The sequence below is a fragment of the Chamaea fasciata genome, unplaced genomic scaffold, assembly GCF_029207755.1.
Source record: "Chamaea fasciata isolate MVZ Bird 193981 ecotype frontalis unplaced genomic scaffold, bChaFas1.0.hap1 SCAF_6, whole genome shotgun sequence".
NCBI classification, from domain to species: Eukaryota; Metazoa; Chordata; class Aves; order Passeriformes; family Sylviidae; genus Chamaea; species Chamaea fasciata.
In genome coordinates this window covers 56,190,349-56,208,716 of record NW_027094091.1, presented here as the reverse complement: position 1 = coordinate 56,208,716, position 18,368 = coordinate 56,190,349, and the positions used below count along the sequence as shown (strand labels likewise).

The following is an 18,368-nucleotide window of genomic DNA, read 5'->3' as shown; positions in this document are numbered from 1 at the left end:
TCCTGGCTTTTTCTCTGTGACTTGGACGCTTTGTCTGACTCTCAGCTGATAATATTTACCCACCATGACATCCGCTCCTGTCTTGGTTTGGGAAGACAGGTATCTGCCAGGTAAAATTACAATCAGAGGCTCTTAGGCAAAGATTTGGGAAATAGGAATAGCAGTTCTCTACTAGTATGTAATACAAAGCAAACAAACACAAAAAAACTCCCCCCCCACCAAACAACCACAGCATTAATGACAAACGACAGCAGTACCAAGAACCTTGAGGGCTTTGTTTCACAAAACCCAGGGCAGTTTGGTTTCGGTGTCCCTGCAGGATGCTCAGAGCACCAAGCTGGAACAGTGCAAAAGTCCCGGGCTGGTAGCTGGGATGGCAGGGTGTCCCGGCAGGCAGGGGGTGCAGGGTCACGCTGCAGCAAGAGGAGCCGCGCCGAAGAAGCCGAAGGCGAGGCAGGGCCTGGACCAGCTCCCCGCGGGTGGCAGGGAAAACTCAGGATTCAGGCTGCCCAGGACTGGATCCCTTTGGCCACAGTGAAACTCTTCCAGCCAGGAACAGCCGTTCTCTCCCTCCCCGAACGCCGGAAAAAGAAATCACGCAGCTGCCTCAAGCTCTGTCTTTTACCTGCGTTATCTCCCCCTTCCACCTTTGTCCACCTCTTTGTTTCGGTTAAGTACTCTCAAGTATCCAACACCTGGTCTCCTTGGTAACTTGTGGGGAAAAAATTCTTTAGAGAAAGAAGGAACAAACCTAACCCCCAACAAGTCCATAGATGATGATGGTGGTGCAGCAGCAGAGAATAGCATCCAGCCTTTTGGTGGGATTGGCTGTGAAAACTCCCAGGGATGAGTCATCCACAGCTTTCCTGGGCAGCCTGTGCTGCCTCAGCACAATCCATGGTTCCAGCCAGGTTAGTTCTGCTTGCTGGTGCTGCTAAAGACTGGCCGAGAGAGCTCAGGGGCTGTGATGGTGAAGAGAGAATTGTAGCTGCTTTCCACCATGCTTTTTCTAAGGGAGTCAGGGCTCAGCCTGGTTATTTAGCTAGACTGAAGGGCAGCAGACAAAGTTAAATCTAATTACACTTACTACGGGGCTGATGGTTGAATTAGTAGTCAGAGGAATATTCTCTAAAACCACAATAGTTCATTTGGGTAAAAGAAACCCCAAACCAACAATCTAATGAAGAAAACCCTTCACCACCACAAACCAATGTTTTTAGGTGGCTGGTTCTCAACTTTGTCCCAGTCGTTCTTATTTTTGTCTCTATTGGTGTTATTCTGTTGTTTTTATCACATAAACCAGGCAGTTGCTAAATTTTGTGTGTAGATAACCCTGACAGTGTAGTTCAAAAGGAGTTTATTGCTCCCCAGACCTTTTCCCATGATGTACAGAGAGGCCTGTAATGTACTGGGAGTTGTATTTTACTCTAAAAACTCTCATAGTTCTTAAGAATTATTCTAATTTGTTGGCATTGATGTAGGTAATTAACTATGTCAGGTGTTCATCATGTAGGAAAGACCTAATATATTGTCTTCTGCCTGATTTTCTTTCTTTTTTTATTAGACATTTGAAGTATTGCTTACTCTAAGGGATTGTAGGGACCGCTGGAAACTGACAGTGTGAGAGACTAATTAAATGAAACTTGATTTCTTGACAAAGGAGCTGAATTTTACTACCTGCACAGTGTACTTTTGCCCTGGTCCTTGTCTGATTTACGCTGATTTTACTTTTTTATTTCAGTATATGGAACGGGTCCCCAGTTTTAATCAGCTTTTAACCCTAATGCCTGGAAATGAAGTCCAAAGTTTGGGCAGCCCTGCCCCATCCTCAAAATGGAAGGTTTCCCTAACAAGGTTCTTGAACAAACAAGGTTTCTCCAACAAAACTCAAGAGAGACTTTGTTATTCGTGTTTATATCCGAGGTAAAATGCCATAAATAAATACTAGTAAAAAGATAGAGTCCCTGTTGCTGGAGCTGCAGGAGTGTGTGGAATGGCTGAGTAAGGCAAGGATCACTCAACTTGGAAAAGAGAGAGCTAATGGCACATATTGTGGAGGTCTAGGAAACTCTCATACAAATCTAATGGCACTGAGGGGTGTTCAGCGATGTTGGAGGGTTTGGAAGTGATGCACTGCCTCAGCTTTGTCTTATTTTACTCTGCTGATGTGTTCCTCACCTTCTACATGAGATGTGACTTATTTATCCTTTTGTTTTACTTTTTGACCATTTATTTTCCCTCTTTTCTCTCTTTTTGCTACATTTTAGTTTATTGTTCTGTTGGGGGTTAGGTTTGTTCCTTCTTTCTCTAAAGAATTTTTTCCCCACAAGTTACCAAGGAGACCAAGTGTTGGATACTTGAGAGTACTTAACCGAAACAAAGAGGTGGACAAAGGTGGAAGGGGGAGATAACGCAGGTAAAAGACAGAGCTTGAGGCAGCTGCGGGCTTTTCTTTTTCCGGCGTTCGGGGAGACGCGTGTCTGCCGCTCAGCTGCCGAAAAGCACGCGGAGCGGAGAACGGCTGTTGCTGGCTGGAGGAGTTTCACTGTGGCCAAAGGGATCCAGTCCTGGGAAATCTACTATCACCGGGTCGGCCTGAATCCTGAGTTTTCCCTGCCACCTGCGGGAGCTGGTCCAGGCTCTGCCTCTCCTTCAGCTTCTTCGGCGCTGCTCCTCTTGCTACAGCGTGCCCCTGCACCCCCTGCCTGCCGGGACACCCTGCCATCCCAGCTACCAGCCCGGGACTTTTCCACTGTTTCAGCTTGGTGCTCTGAGGATCCTGCAGGGACACCGAAACCAAACTGCCCTGGGTTTTGTGAAACAAAGCCCTCAAGGTTCTTGGTACTGTTTTCCTTTGTCATTAATGCTGTAGTTGTTGGGGGGGGGCGGGGGGGGTTTGTGTTTGTTTTCTTTGTATTACATACTAGTAAAGAACTGCTATTCCTATTTCCCAAATCTTTGCCAAAGAGCCTCTGATTGTAATTTTACCTGGCAGATACCTGTCTTCCCAAACCAAGACATGTTCTTATCACAGACTGATAAAAGCAGTTTTTGCACTTGTGGGGAAGTTTTCCCTGAGTGAGGAAAGAGGAAATTCCCTGAAGTAATTTTATGAAATTTCTGGATTGTTGTTCTGAGTCTGTTTCTTGTCCAGCTATTTCAGGGTCACTTGAACTGGGGTATGCCCGGCAATGTTGCCTAAAGCAACAGCAGATGTGCCATGCACTTTTCCAGCTCTTTACTCTTTCAGTCTGTGCTTTTTGAACCACAAGCCACTCCAGCCCACTCAGAGCCGTCAGAGCTGTGTGTGGCTTCAGCCGCAGTTGTCTGAATCTCTTGGTCGGGGGATTCTCATTCAGCTTCTCTGGATTTTTTGTTGAAGTTATATTTTTGCATATGTGCCTTCTTTTTTCCTGTTTTAATGGCTTGGAAACTATTTAATGATTCTCTACTCCCCAGGGGCAAATGTTGTTTATTTAGCATATGTCTCTAATATTTTTTTCACACTTCTCTCATTGATGAATAAGTGGGCAGGACTGGTCAGTACACAAAACAACCCCACCAATTCTGTGTCTTAAGTTTAGATTAAAAGCTTTGCAATAATGCGTGTAGTAATGATGGTTAATCTCCATTAAAATGGCATTTTTTTCTGTGTAGAGGGTATATATTTACACCCTTCTAAGAGCACCAGGCACGTTAACTGGTTCGTGTTTGCATTGTACTCTACCCTGACTACATAAGTTGCTATTTAAGGCGTGTTTTCTTTTGGCACAATTCCACTGAAAATAGCAAAGCAGCTTCTGCTTTAGACAGTGGGTGTGTTTTGCCAGAACTCTGAAAAGGTTGTATTTTACTAATAAATTATCCCTGGAGCATATTTTGGTCTGAGTTTGGAGCATAGCTGAGCTGTAAAGCCTGCATGATGGGGTCTGTCTGGCCCCCTGGTACATAAAAAACCCCATAAGCATCCCAGTGCAAATTCCAATACAGAAAACAAGAGGCATACGCCATTAGCAGTATATACATGGCTTAGAAACTGAGGGAAAACCCTAGGGAGGTCTTCCGTAAAAAGGCTTAGCAATTATAATGAGGTAGCATCCTGGTTAAGATAACGGTGTCTCTGTAATTTGTGCCTTAGGTTGGGTGGGGATCTAAGAAAACCTCTTGAAGAACAGTCTGTTTTCTGTAATGAAGTAGGAATAAGTATCACTGCATTGGTTCATTAGCATTGGTCAGTTCAGCAGACTGATGAGCTGACATTGTAGGAAAAACCCGGGAAAAATGCAGCTATCGTGCTGAATTTGATTCTGTGAGCTTTGTGGCTGTTTACTTCTTTTTTCCTTTACTGCAGTTGCTGCATAAAATTTAGAGAAAGTCAATATATTCTGAGCTCTTACAGCCTTGGCAAGATCAGCATTGATTACAAAAGCATGAGCAGAAATTTCTTTGTCCCTAAACAGCAATAAAGTGTCTGTAGCTGCTTTTCACAGGAAAGATCACAGTCAGAAGCATCTTGCCTCTCCTGGATTTAGCATCTAAAGAAATGAACCAAGAATAGCTCGGCTGGAGGTCGTTGTTGTCCAATTCAGGACAGAATAGCAAACTTTTCTATCCCTTACTTAAATACTGTAGTCAGTCATTTACATCACTACATCTTTTTTTCTCTATGTGTTACTTAAATATTGTAGTAGGTACTTGTGCTTCTGCAATGACAAGTGTTTCATAGCAATAAGATTGTCTAAGGGAAAAAAAAAAACCGTTTGCGTAAAAGAATTTCCTAATTTCCTTCTTTTGTAAATGGGAAAAGTGCTGTAGGGAAAAGGTGTCACTGCTCTCTTCATGGTTGCTGCATTTGCCTTTTAAAGGAAACCTGATTTGTAGTTAAGTGTTTTGCAAGATGGGTGAAGGACCAAGGTGAGCGCCAGCAGTGCCAAGGAGAAGTGGGAAATTAGTGAGAGGGTAAGTTGAAGGAAATCTCTCTGTTCTATAACAGACAAGGAAAACAAATCGGAAATGTGGGTGGGAGGACATGAAAGCACCTGGATTGTCACAAAGCAAGGTCTCTAAAGTAAAAAAATGAAAAAAAATTATATGGTGAAATCTTGTGTTCTGATAGGTTCAGTAGCTTGATATCAGCAAAAGCAGGGCTGTGTGCTGCTACGCTGTCTTTGCTTCGGGCCCTCCGCTGCGTATTTTCTTCTCGGGCTGGACACCCTGGATGGGCCTTCGCTCTGCCTGCCTGGTGAGTCTCAGTGTGAGCAGTGGGAGCAGAGAACAGCAGCATTCCGGCCTTGCTCTTCTGCTGCCATCTCTGCTCCTCTAGCCAACACTCACCCGCGTCTTTGCACACTCACCCGCGTCTTTGCACACTCACCCGCGTCTTTGCACACTCACCCGCGTCTTTGCACACTCACCCGCGTCCTTGCACACTCACCCGCTTGCACACTCACCCGCGTCTTTGCACACTCACCCGCTTGCACACTCACCCGCTTGCACACTCACCCGCGTCCTTGCACACTCACCCGCGTCCTTGCACACTCATCCGTTTGCACACTCACATGCGTCCTTGCACACTCACCCGTTTGCACACTCACCCGCGTCCTTGCACACTCACCCGTTTGCACACTCACCCGCGTCCTTGCACACTCATCCGCTTGCACACTCACCCGCGTCCTTGCACACTCACCCGCGTCCTTGCACACTCATCCGTTTGCACACTCACCCGCGTCCTTGCACACTCACCCGCTTGCACACTCACCCGCGTCCTTGCACACTCACCCGCGTCCTTGCACACTCATCCGCTTGCACACTCACCTGCATCCTTGCACACTCACTTGCGTCCTTGCACACTCACCCGTTTGCACACTCACCCGCGTCCTTGCACACTCATCCGCTTGCACACTCACCCGCATCCTTGCACACTCGCCCGCGTCCTTGCACACTCACCCGCGTCCTTGCACACTCATCCGTTTGCACACTCACCCGCGTCCTTGCACACTCACCCGCGTCCTTGCACACTCACCCGCGTCCTTGCACACTCACCTGCGTCCTTGCACACTCATCCGTTTGCACACTCACCTGCGTCCTTGCACACTCACCCGCGTCCTTGCACACTCACCCGCGTCCTTGCACACTCACCCGCGTCCTTGCACACTCACCCGCGTCCTTGCACACTCATCCGTTTGCACACTCACCCGCGTCCTTGCACACTCACCTGCGTCCTTGCACACTCATCCGTTTGCACACTCACCTGCGTCCTTGCACACTCACCCGCGTCCTTGCACACTCACCTGCGTCCTTGCACACTCACCCGCGTCCTTGCACACTCATCCGTTTGCACACTCACCCGCGTCCTTGCACACTCACCCGCGTCCTTGCACACTCATCCGCTTGCACACTCACCCGCGTCCTTGCACACTCACCCGCGTCCTTGCACACTCATCCGCTTGCACACTCACCTGCATCCTTGCACACTCACTTGCGTCCTTGCACACTCACCCGTTTGCACACTCACCCGCGTCCTTGCACACTCATCCGCTTGCACACTCACCTGCATCCTTGCACACTCACTTGCGTCCTTGCACACTCACCCGTTTGCACACTCACCCGCGTCCTTGCACACTCACCCGCGTCCTTGCACACTCACCCGTGTCCTTGCACACTCATCCGCTTGCACACTCACCCGTGTCCTTGCACACTCATCTGTTTGCACACTCACCCACGTCCTTGCACACTCACCCGCGTCCTTGCACACTCATCCGCTTGCACACTCACCCGCGTCCTTGCACACTCATCCGTTTGCACACTCACCCGCGTCCTTGCACACTCACCCACGTCCTTGCACACTCACCCGTTTGCACACTCACCCGCGTCCTTGCACACTCATCCGCTTGCACACTCACCCGCGTCCTTGCACACTCATCCGCTTGCACACTCACCCGCTTGCACACTCACCCGCGTCTTTGCACACTCATCCGTTTGCACACTCACCCGCGTCCTTGCACACTCACCCACGTCCTTGCACACTCACCCACGTCCTTGCACACTCATCCGTTTGCACACTCACCCGCGTCCTTGCACACTCTCCCGTTTGCACACTCACCCGCATCCTTGCACACTCACCAGCGTCCTTGCACACTCATCCGTTTGCACACTCACCCGCGTCCTTGCACACTCACCCGCGTCCTTGCACACTCACCCGTTTGCACACTCACCCGCGTCCTTGCACACTCATCCGCGTCCTTGCACACTCACCCGTCTGCACACTCACCCGTTTGCACACTCACACCCGTTTTCCCCCTCGTGCGTGTTCACATGTGGTGCTCAGAGCCCCCAGCCCACCTTCCTGCCTGCACATCAGAAACGCTCCCTTGTGCCTTGGGTGAGACCCTCGCTGGGTCTTTGAAAAGCCAAGCTCAGGGTCCCTCCACAGGAGTTTAAACATTCAGTTCCCAGTTGGTGCGTAAACAAAGCTATGGTTTGAGGCCTAAGGTCCATCTGTCTCAGTTGGTGTCTCTCACAGTGGTGAACAGGAGCTGCTTGGGGGAGAGAATAAGCGTGGGGTGCAAACATTGAATCCTGCCTCTCCAGAATGGCCCTCTCGGCCTTCAGCAGTTTGTGGGGGTTTTTTTGTTCCTAGTTGCTCTTGGATGTTTTGAACACCTAAATCCTGTGGTTTAACCCCTTATGTTCTTCTGTGAGGCTCTTCCTGTTTTATTCAGAACCACCTTTTTGGCTTAAGAGTCTTAGGTGAAGAATCTCAGTCAATCGCTTTGAACAAGCTGATCTGTAGCTGCCCATATCTGCTATGAAACCTCCTTTGAAATTGGTGTCCTTTCTAGTCCTCTGGCATTAAGACAGTTTATAGAAGAGATTAGAGATGATGGTCTGCAGTCATTCACCTGTGACACATGATGTGTTGACTCTGTATTACTGCCACTTACTGTGTATTGCTCTTCTCCTGCCAATTTTTTTCCCATATTATCATTTATTAACACGTCAATTTGAGGCCAATGGCTTGAATGCCCAGTAGGTAAAGGTTCCTGCAGGGAACAGTCCTTTTACCCATTTGATTTCTTACCAGTAATGCAACGTTTCCCTGTTTGCCTGTGTAAATATCTAGGATATTGTTTAAACAATTGTTTCCCCAAGTTGGGTGAAGCTCAGAAATGAGGTTTTTGAAAATATTGCTTTGATTTTCAAATGTACTTTCTGAGTTTACAAAAATGTAATGTAAGGCTAAGTTGTTGGTTTTTTCTAAGGAGAAAAACAGGTAGCATCTGTTATTCTGATCAATTTATAATTGCACCCTACAGAATAGAACTGAGATTGAGCTTTCAGTGGATGGTCTTAGAGACTTGGAACCCTCATTGCAATTAGGAAGATCACAGTTCAAGGGCACATTTTGCAGCTGAGATAGTAGTTCAGGACCAGCTTGGATGGGGCCCTGAGCAACCTGATCTGATGAATGGCATCCCTACCCTGGAGGGGAGGTTGGAACTAGGTGATCTTTAAGATCCCTTCCAACCCGAACTTTTCTATGATTCTGTAAGATTAGGGCAATTTACGTAGCATTTTCATTAACGTATATACTGTTCCTCATGTAACTATATTGGTAAGAAACCAAACACAAATCTAAAGCATTACTCTTTAAAGAGAGCAAGATCTGCAACAGAAGGTCGTATCTTCTGATGGCCAAACGCACCACTCTTGGCTATAGCTTAGACAATCACCACAGCACCATCACCATGGAGTCTCTTCATTCTCTTCAGCAACAACTCTTCAGCTGAGTTGCTGTTCTGGAGAGAAAAAAAAAATGGGTTTTTTTAAACAAATGTCTATTCTTTGCTTGGAAGTCGCTTTAAAATGTTACTCATCATCCCGGCCATAGTATAAAATCCGTTCACAGGGCTGTAGGCAGAAGCACAAGCTGTGGCAGGAGAACTCTATGCTTGGCAGCACAGGGAGTCCTTATGCAGAGGGAGCACTGCTGAGCTCCCAGGAAGCACCAGCACTGAATTCCCTGACACTGCCTGGGGCTGGCACAGACTGAGCTGAGCCTGGGTGGGATGTGGAATCAGTTAGGTTTGTGTCTGTTTTGCTTCCTTACAGTAGTTGCTGGTTACTGAAATGGATTCCCAAAAAGGAAATCATTTCTTCAAGAACTAAGGAAGAGGAGCTTAGGCTCTTGCACCTTCCTGTAAGGTTTCTTATTTTGGCCTCTGAACCGGATTGAATACTGTCAGGGCAATTTCTGAACTCAAAATAGTGTTTGGATTTTCACTTGCAAAATCTGTAAAAGCAAGCACTTTACTACTTGATTTTGATCTACAATATAAGACAAATCTTCATTTATATCTTATTAGAGTATCTTGGAGAGAATGCTATATATGCCTCCCAAACTGAAATTCTACTCAAATAGTTCAATTAACTTCTCTGACTGACTTCTAGCCGTTGCCAAGCATGATGAATTAAACTGCCTATTCTAAAGCATGTCAGAAAGACCACGTTTTAGAGCCTTGATCAAAAACTGACAAAGCATTAGAGGAGCAGCCCTGCCACTGCTGGGCCTGACTGCTAATGAGGACGAGAGGACTGTGTTCAGTGTCACCTCTGAAGCTCCCAGCGTAAAACCAAGGGATATCACAGGTTTGCAAAGCACAGCCTGCTGCCAAGGCGTAGCATTTATGTGCATCTTCTGCATGTAAAATCTGTTCATTTCTTCTACAGAAGCCACTGTTCCTGCACTGAAGTGTTTCATTTCCTCTGTCACTAGCGAATAGATGGTTACCCTTGAAGTTTGCAGGTTTTCTGCTAGAGCATACCTGCTGAAATGTATTTCTATAGGCAAGTACTGCGCGGAGAGGGTGCGTTTGGAGAGGGTCTTCTGGATCTTTTTCCAAAGCATGCATTTTCTCCGTCCAGAAATATTTGATAATGCAGATACATTTCAGCAAGTTAAAATTACTTAAATCATCCCAAATGCCTGTAACTTCTACCTCGTTTGTTTGGTTAGAGGCTTATTAGGAGAGAACGCTGAAATGCCGAATGTTTCCTTAGCAAAAAAGAAAAAGAAAATCCATTCACTGGAGCCTGAATACCCTTGGTTTATGAGTCTCTGATTCATTCTGATAGCTCCTTAAAAATTCATGTCCAACTCTGCATTAATGTTGGCCAGAAAAAGAAAAGAAATGTGTTAGGGAACAAGAGTGTCACAAAATGCAGTTCCCACTGTGGGTGTGTTTAGTGAAAGGCAGTGGTAGCATTTCACTTGCCGGGGAAGCATCAGTACATGTTACTAGAGCCTTTCTCTTTTTTAGATCTGTTAAAAAAAATTGTGTACTTGGGCATAGAAATGCACCTCTAACTCTGATGTCTCATTATGTTATTTGCCTTCTTTAATTTGCATACTTTTTATATATGTTGGAGTTATGTGAAACTGAGATAATACAAATATTTTGTTTAAAAAGGGAGAAGAGATAAATAAATTACTTTCTTTTTCTTTTCTTTCTAATATGAACATATTTGTGTTTAAAAACAAGGCTTAATAACGTGATGGATAAATAGCATTCTCTATAATGTCTTGGAGAAATTATCACAAACCCAGTAAAACATTTTAAAAATCTGATTATTATTTGTCACTGTTTTGGTTATTTTTTCCAACAGTGCTTCATTACAAGTGGTAATATTTTCTGAGAAAATAACCAGGTATCCTGAAATTTTAATATATTAAGGGTTTGAATGAAGAAAAGCAGCTGTTTTCTTCTTGGAATAACAGTGTCTTATACTTTCAATCACAAAACAACTTTATTTGCTATATATCCATGGCAATTAGCTTAGTGTCCTCTGTCCAGAAATAATTAAAGCTATATTAAACATAATAAGCTATAATTGAATTAAGCATAATTGAACACATGGTTAAAAATTTTAAAGACATGCAAGATTCAAGATAATTGTATAGTTAAGACACTAGTTTTATTTTCTGCTGGAAATGGTTTTGTTTCTGTCTCCATTTTTATAGGCTTTCAGGTGAAATCCATGTAGTGTCCTAGGCTGTACTGATGATGATGTTAAAGCTCAATACTGGATAAGTCAGTTGGACAGAGTGGTGGCTTTTGAGGGCAGTTGATTAAATTCAGTGTTTTTGGCCGTGGAATTTTTCACTGTGGATTCTTTTAGACTATGCATGAGATTGGTGCTTTGGTTTTCCCATAGAATTAATTTTAAATGTTTCTATTTTTTTAAAGACAGGGAAAAGAACAAAGGAAGCCATGTGGACAGCTTAGCCCTGCTCCAGACAATCTTTCTTTTTGACTGCAGGAAAATTACTGGCATGGCACCAGTGCCCTTCTCAGCCACTTTGAGACTTGGCAAATTCTCCCTAGGCCATTAGGGTAATGTTTGCATTAGCCTTTTGTAATAAATAGGTATCAGAAGTGTTGCAAGGCTAGATTTATCTTGACTGCTAACGGTGGACTCTTGGTAGAAAAAAAAAATTAAGGGAAATAGCTGAAAAGCAATAATGCTTTATAGAAGAGTATCAGCAGGAAGGTGAAGTTTCCAATAATGGGTATCTAGAACTCCTGACTTGGCCAAACTGTTGATCCCCTCTATTCACTGATTGACCTGTTCATCATCAGGGAAGCGTTAGGGTGGAAAGCCTCACGAGGGGAAGAGGGGTGGTGTTTGCACTCCTGCTCTGAGGCTTGAGAGAGCAGAGTTCAGTTCCCAGCTTCATAGCAGTTTTCTGTGAGTAGCAGCAGTCTGCCACAGCTGTTTCAGTGCCTCCAGTTGATCCAGGATTTTATAAACTTTCCACCACAATTAGTGTTTTCTGCTGAACACCACTCCCCTGTGTATATCCAAAGTCCTGCCAAACAGCTCATGGCCTTCAGCATCCAAATCCATTTGAAAACCTGGTTTACACCTCCCAGGGGTTTTTAGTGAAGAAATGTGTGAGCTGGACTTTGAAGACCAGGATACTGTGCTGCACTGCTGAAGCTCGCACTGGATATCAGCTTGGAGGAAGAGGGATGCTGTTAAAAATGCAAGTCACCCTCCCACACCTCCATTTGTGGCCGAGTGATCCCTTCCCATCTCCGTGAATGTCAGCGCTTTCTCCTCCTGCCACAGTCGAAATGCAGATAGCCGCGGCATTAACAGCATGTCAGCCAATTGCCTGGGATTTCATCTGAAATTCTGAGGCCTCACCCCAGCATAGCTCTTTGAGTTCAGACACCTCCAGTTTGTACCTTTCCTAATGTCGGTTTGCGATCATTTCATTAGCTGTTGTTCCTAGCACATTTTTACATTACAATACACCCTGTCTGTCCTCAGCTCCTTAGAACAATTTGCTGTTGCAAAATATAGTTTAGGTGTAGAAATAGTCTATGTGCTTGTTTCATGAAGTGAAAGAACAGAATATCCCTAATCTTAAACTGTAAAGGAGTGATAGTTTATTTGTGAGGCCATTAAAGGCATTTAACAACCTGGCAAATCCCAGATCATTTCAGACCATATATTTCATGTGCGCAAGGGACATAAAATTCGAAAGGAAATCGTTTCAGCAATGTGTGATACAAGTGACATCAAACAGTGCTGTACAGAAAGGAAAACTGGTGTGGAGGCAAGGATAGTTAGATCAGTCGAGGGCCCAGGTCACAGGGTCATGAGAGAAGGCTTGGCAGGACTGTAGGAAGTCCCTGCTTCATCCCATTAGTGGGATTTTGCTGCCTCAGCCTTGCTGACTTGCATGGCCACGCTGCACACCGTGTCAGGGGCTGAACTAGGCTGCAGAGGCAAGGTTTTTTGTGGAATTAAACAGTGCTCTTGACTTTTAACTTCTATCAGTTGGAGAGTCAAGGTCCCAGCAAAGAGTCCCAATGGGACTGTATGGGTTTTGGCCTCTGGGGAGCCACTGGGATCATGTTGAGCTGCTCTTTGGTTGCTAGCCTGGTGCAAGAGCAGTGATGCTTTGGCACATTCTGGTTGTGAAACCATGTGGGAATCTGTGATTGAAAGTGTTTCTGATCTGAATGCAGCGTTTGGAGGGGCTTCTCTGACAGACTCATGACCCTGCAAAACAGACTGTGATAAATGTATACGGAGTTTTGGATGCAGTGTGCTTCCCTTTCTGCAGTGTTTACAGCAATATCATCCAGCTAAGCCTCAGTGGTGCTAGAAATCTGTGTTTATGTCAACCCATGGAACACATTTTACGTATCTCACCAAGATTAGTATGTAGAAACACACTGTGTAGCTGGTTTCAGCTGAAACCTTCACCAGATCCATCTGACTTCCCTCTTGGTAAACAGGAAGGAAGAGCAGAAGAAAGCACAGCTTTCTTGTTACTGTTTTGCCAAAGCTGGACAAACCAGAGAGCTGGGCATTCGTCAACTGCAGGAAGTTCAGCAAGGGCAAGAGCCGGATTCTGCACCTGGGATGGGGCAGCCCTGGCTGTACGGACAGACTGGGGAATGAGAGGCTGGAGAGCAGCGCTGTGCAAAGGGCCCTGGGGCTCCTGGTCCATGGAAAGCTGAATGTGAGCCAGCAGTGCCCTGGCAGCCAGGAGGGCCAGCCCTGTCCTGGGGGCATCAGGCCCAGCATGGCCAGCCGGGCAGGGGAGGGGATTGTCCCCTCTGCTCTGCTCTGCTCTGGGGCGGCCTCACCTCCAGGGCTGGGGCAGGTTTGGGTGCCACAGTGTAAAAAAGACACGGAACCATTAGAGAGGGTCCAAAGGAGGGCCACGAGGGTGGTGAAGGGCCTGGAGGGGAAGCCATACCAGGAGTGGCTGAGGGCACTTGGTCTGCTCAGCCTGGAGGAGACTGAGGAGAGACCTCAGTGTGGTATTCCACATCCCCATGAGGGGAAGCAGAGGGGCAGACACTGATCTCTTCACTCTCCTGAGCAGTGACAGGACTCGAGGAAACACCCTGAAGTCGTGTCAGGGGAGATTTAGGTTGGATATTAGAAAAGGTTTTTCACCCACAGGATGGTTGGGTACTGGAATAGGCTCCCCAGGGAAGTGGTCACAGCCCCAAGCCTGACAGAGTTCAAGAAGCATTTGGACAAAGTTCTCAGGCACATGATGGAATTCTTGCGATGTCCTGTGCAGGGCCAGGAGTTGGACTTCAGTGATCTTTGTGAGTCACTTCCAACTCAGGATACTCTGTGATTCTACGGTTGCGTTTTGGTGACTGCTTGTTTTACCTACGGTTCCTTTTCTCTCTCTGTCTGATAGGCTTAGAAGATGTTGTAGCAATAATGATTCCTGAACCCAAAGGAAAAGAGATAGTGAGCCTGCTGGAGAGGAACATAACTGTGATGATGTACATAACCATTGGGACACGGAACCTGCAGAAGTACGTCAGCCGGACCTCAGTGGTGTTCGTCTCCATCTCCTTCATTGTGCTGATGATCATCTCCTTGGCATGGCTGGTCTTCTACTACATCCAGAGATTCCGCTACGCAAACGCCAGAGATAGAAATCAGGTGAGGAGGGCTGGAGTAACTGTTTATGTTTCCAAAAAAATCACCACGGGATTTGGTGTGGAAGTAACAGTTAAAGAAATTGTCCATGTGTAGTAGTAACAGAAAACTGAAAGAAAACCCAAGGAATTGAAAAGAATAGGTATATAAAAATGACTGTGGCTGGGGAAAGCCAAGACTTCTATCACTTTAGATGGGATTCAAGGAAGAAAAAAAAGATATTAATAGCATAAGTGTATTATGGGGTTTTTTTCTTCATGCAAAACACAAAAAAACAGACAGAAAGGTGATGTTTATTTGTGAAAAGATTGCTATGACATTTGGCTATATGTACCATAACAACGTATATAACTAAGGACCCTTGAGATCAAAATGCTGACTAAAACACCATGAGGTACGTGTGTGTGTGTGTGTGTGTGTGAAGCAATGGCTCATGATAAGTAAAGAAAGGAAAAAAAAGTATTCGCACTTTAATGCTTCCTTAGAAGGGTCTTGGGCTAGAAAGACAAACATATCCCTCTTCATTTGACCATGACCACTGAACAGGACTGTAGTGGTAGCCACCAATGTTATTAAACCATTGCTATGGGTTTTGGCATCTTGTCCAAACCCCTTGAAAGAGATGAAAAGCCTATAGAGCTGAAGAGAAGTCAGCAGCAGTGGTTTTACAAAGCACTGTCCATCCTTATGATATTTCAGCAGTGAATAATAATAGCAACAATAATAATAAATTTAATGTTTTCTTGTCCAGATACAACTGTCTCAGCAGAACTGGGAAGCTGAGGCTTCTACATTTCATTCTAATGGTACAGTACAAAATGTTATCAATGTATGAAGTCTGAAGAGAGAACCATTTTACTGCAGGAAAAAAAAAAAAAAAAGGCACTGTAATTCAGAGAGGTTTCTGGACCCTCAATAAATTACTGTCAGGCCAGGAGGGTTGCCTTGCTTATTCCGCAGAAAAGGTAAAACTCGGAGTATGAATAATCATCCTGTAGAGAAAAGCATTGCTACAGACTCTGTAACAAATACTTGACATGTAGGAATCCCTCGCCTTCCCCCATTGAAATTCAGGCATCCTCTGAGATAGAGAGCAGCTGCTCTGTATTTACAGACAGAAAGAATATATTTTCCTTTTAAATATACAGTCTGAAATTTTGGATAGCAAGAATGAGACTATCCCAGCTGGAATTTGAACATCATTGGCAGCAGATTCGCTGTGACTGCAATGGCTGTGATAATTTTTAGACGCTTTGTCTGCAAAAGCACATGCGTGCCTAATTTGTGTGTGTGAGTAAGTGTGCTTTCAATCAAGTAATTATACTGCAGCTTGGCAGTGTAAATAGATGTACATAAACATGAAACTCAGCAAAATAAGCAGCTCATTCAGGTGATATGTTATAGTTTGAAACTGACGTGTTTATATGTTCAAACATATTTCCTTTTCAGTATTTTCTTTCCAAAATTTGAACGAGACCAACATGTACACAAGCAGCTGTCCTATGGAGGAGTTTTACTAACTTGCTTATTATACTAGTTCTGTTCTTCAGAAAAATTAACATGCTTCCTAAATAATTGTGTATTATTAATTTTGGGGGGAAAAACTGGGCCATAATAAGGGGCAACCTAGAAAGTCTTCATGCACTTTTCTTCATACAGTTTTGTCTGACATCTAATCTCTAGATCACCTCTTTTCATATGAAAAATGGTAGCGATATACAAACCAAACACCAGGATTTGTGTTAATGGGTTCCTGTGGCTTTTTAGTTTTATGTCTTTTAGTCCTGGCTACGGAATACAACGATGTAGGTAGTTCAGAAGGGCTCAGCTTGCTCTTGCCCTTCCCATGAGTGTTCCTCTCTGTTTTCCATCAAGTTCCGAGTTTCTTTTTCTTTGACGTGTTTTCTTGTAGCTCAAGGGTGGAATCACAATTTTTTGATTAAAATCGTAGTGTCCTTTTGTCTAGTCCTTCTCTATCTGGTGACTCTCCTTTCCAGGCCTGCTTCCCTTCTTTCATTGGGTATAACCTTCTGAGCAAGCAGAAAATCCAAAATGAACTGATTTGGTTATCCATCAAGAAAGCAGTGAGTCCGGTTATTGAGAGAGGCAGCTAGAAAGACTGAAAAAATCTCCTGGAATCATTTCCTGGGACTCCACAGTGGGATGAAACCTGGACACATAGTCCATCTACATCTTTAGCCACCACTCTTCCTCATCAAGTGTGCGAAGTCAAAGTTTACGTGCCAGAAGGAAGATGCAGCTTACTCCAATTAGGTGCCTGATTTTCCTGGGGGGAGAATCAGGATTTCAAAGATTGTTGCTGAATTCCAAAGCCTATTTATCCCAACTTGGGAATTAATGCAGTAGAGCACAAATTGCCTTCACTATGGGCTTGTGCACCTACAGCCAGGGTGTCAGCTACAAACATGGTGAGGTATCAATTTTCATTTTAATACCTTTAATTTTTAGGAGTACCTCTAGCACAGACAACTGTACATTACATATGGAAGTAGAAGATAGGTAGTAGTATTCACGTGGTTGAACCTTTTTCTTTCCCGCCTAACAAGATGTCCAGGAAGTAGGTCGTTGCCCCTGATGATGAATCATTTTGACATGAAGAGGATAAATTTGTGTAAGAAAACCTGTTTCCTCAACAGCTTGTTCCTGGAGGGCGCCTGAAGATGAGAGAGTTCATAGAGCTGTGGAAATTGTTTAAATCACATGGCAGAGCTAATTAGAAGCAGTTTTGAATTACATGACAAGTTAAGTTCCAGAGATAATTCAGCAAAATATGACCTGGTGTTACAGCCCTGTGACAGCCAGGGCACAGACTTAAAAACAAAACAACAACCCAACCCTGTCAATGTGTCAGATTTCACGTTTCACCAGAAACATTGTTTGTGAGATGGGAAAATGAAGAGGAAAATGAAAATGTTTCGGTGCCAGACTTGTTTTCCACATCTCTTCCATGTCCCTTCTTTCCATTCACTTCTTGTTCAGAGGAAGTTTTCTACAAAGTCATTTTGAAACTGGTTGGGCTCCTTAAGTTTGGCAGGATAGCGGAAGCCAGAGCAGGTAGTGATTGCACGGCAGTTGAGGAGGATCTTGCGTGTCCTGGGTTAATCTTTAGTATGTGACTGTCAGCATGTGGAGCATTTATCTGAGAAGGAAGACTGGTGGCTGTGGCTTGGAATGAGAGTTTTGGGCCACTGAATAGGGATGTCAATCTTTGAAGCAATTTGGGAAGATGCTTCCCGTGATGGAGCCTGCAAACTCTGTGGATAGATGTGCCCGATACCTCATGCATCTCATTCTGCACAAGGTAACCTCCCTGCAAAGGTGGTAGTTCAGGAAGGCCATTAAGGGAGAAGCACTTACTGTAACTTCTCTTCCACAGCATTTACGGTGATTCACTTTCTCAGGAACACAGAAGTGGTGCTTGCCATGCGACTGTCCTTCCTTTTCAATGAGCATTGCCATCTCCTCAAAACCACTGCCTCTGATATGCTTAACTCCTTCCAGTCCAGTACTGAATGTTGCAGCCTTGTTAATGAGATTATGAGATTTGTGACTGTAAATCTTTAAGCTTCACTTTAAACCCTTAAACTGCTGTAATGCCTCTTATCTTTTAGGAAAAATCATTGGTTATTGACAGCATGCCTTGCATTCAAATGGGAGAATCCTTTGAAAGTATGACTTTAATCCAAGAAATTCCTGTTCTTTTAAAAACTAAATTACTCTCATTTACATGTGAGTTATGAACTTATCTGTTTATGATAGATAAGAGAAAGCAAACATGAAAGCAAGCAGATCAAAGATGTGCATGAGTTTTTAATCTTGTCCTTTTCCCCTTCAAGAACGTGCAAGAAAGAACTGAGACA

At 44.7% G+C, this 18,368-nt stretch overlaps 1 protein-coding gene across 3 annotated transcripts in view; it reads left to right on the top strand.

The window, feature by feature from the left end:
• The window catches only part of RNF150 (ring finger protein 150), a 114,177-nt gene that overhangs the window by 54,209 nt on the left and 41,600 nt on the right, over positions 1-18,368 (top strand). For all 3 annotated transcript variants that reach the window (XM_066186433.1, XM_066186431.1, XM_066186434.1), the window contains exon 2: positions 14,240-14,490. In XM_066186433.1, coding sequence (XP_066042530.1) covers positions 14,240-14,490 — 251 coding nt within the window. The remainder of the gene's footprint in view (positions 1-14,239; positions 14,491-18,368) is intronic.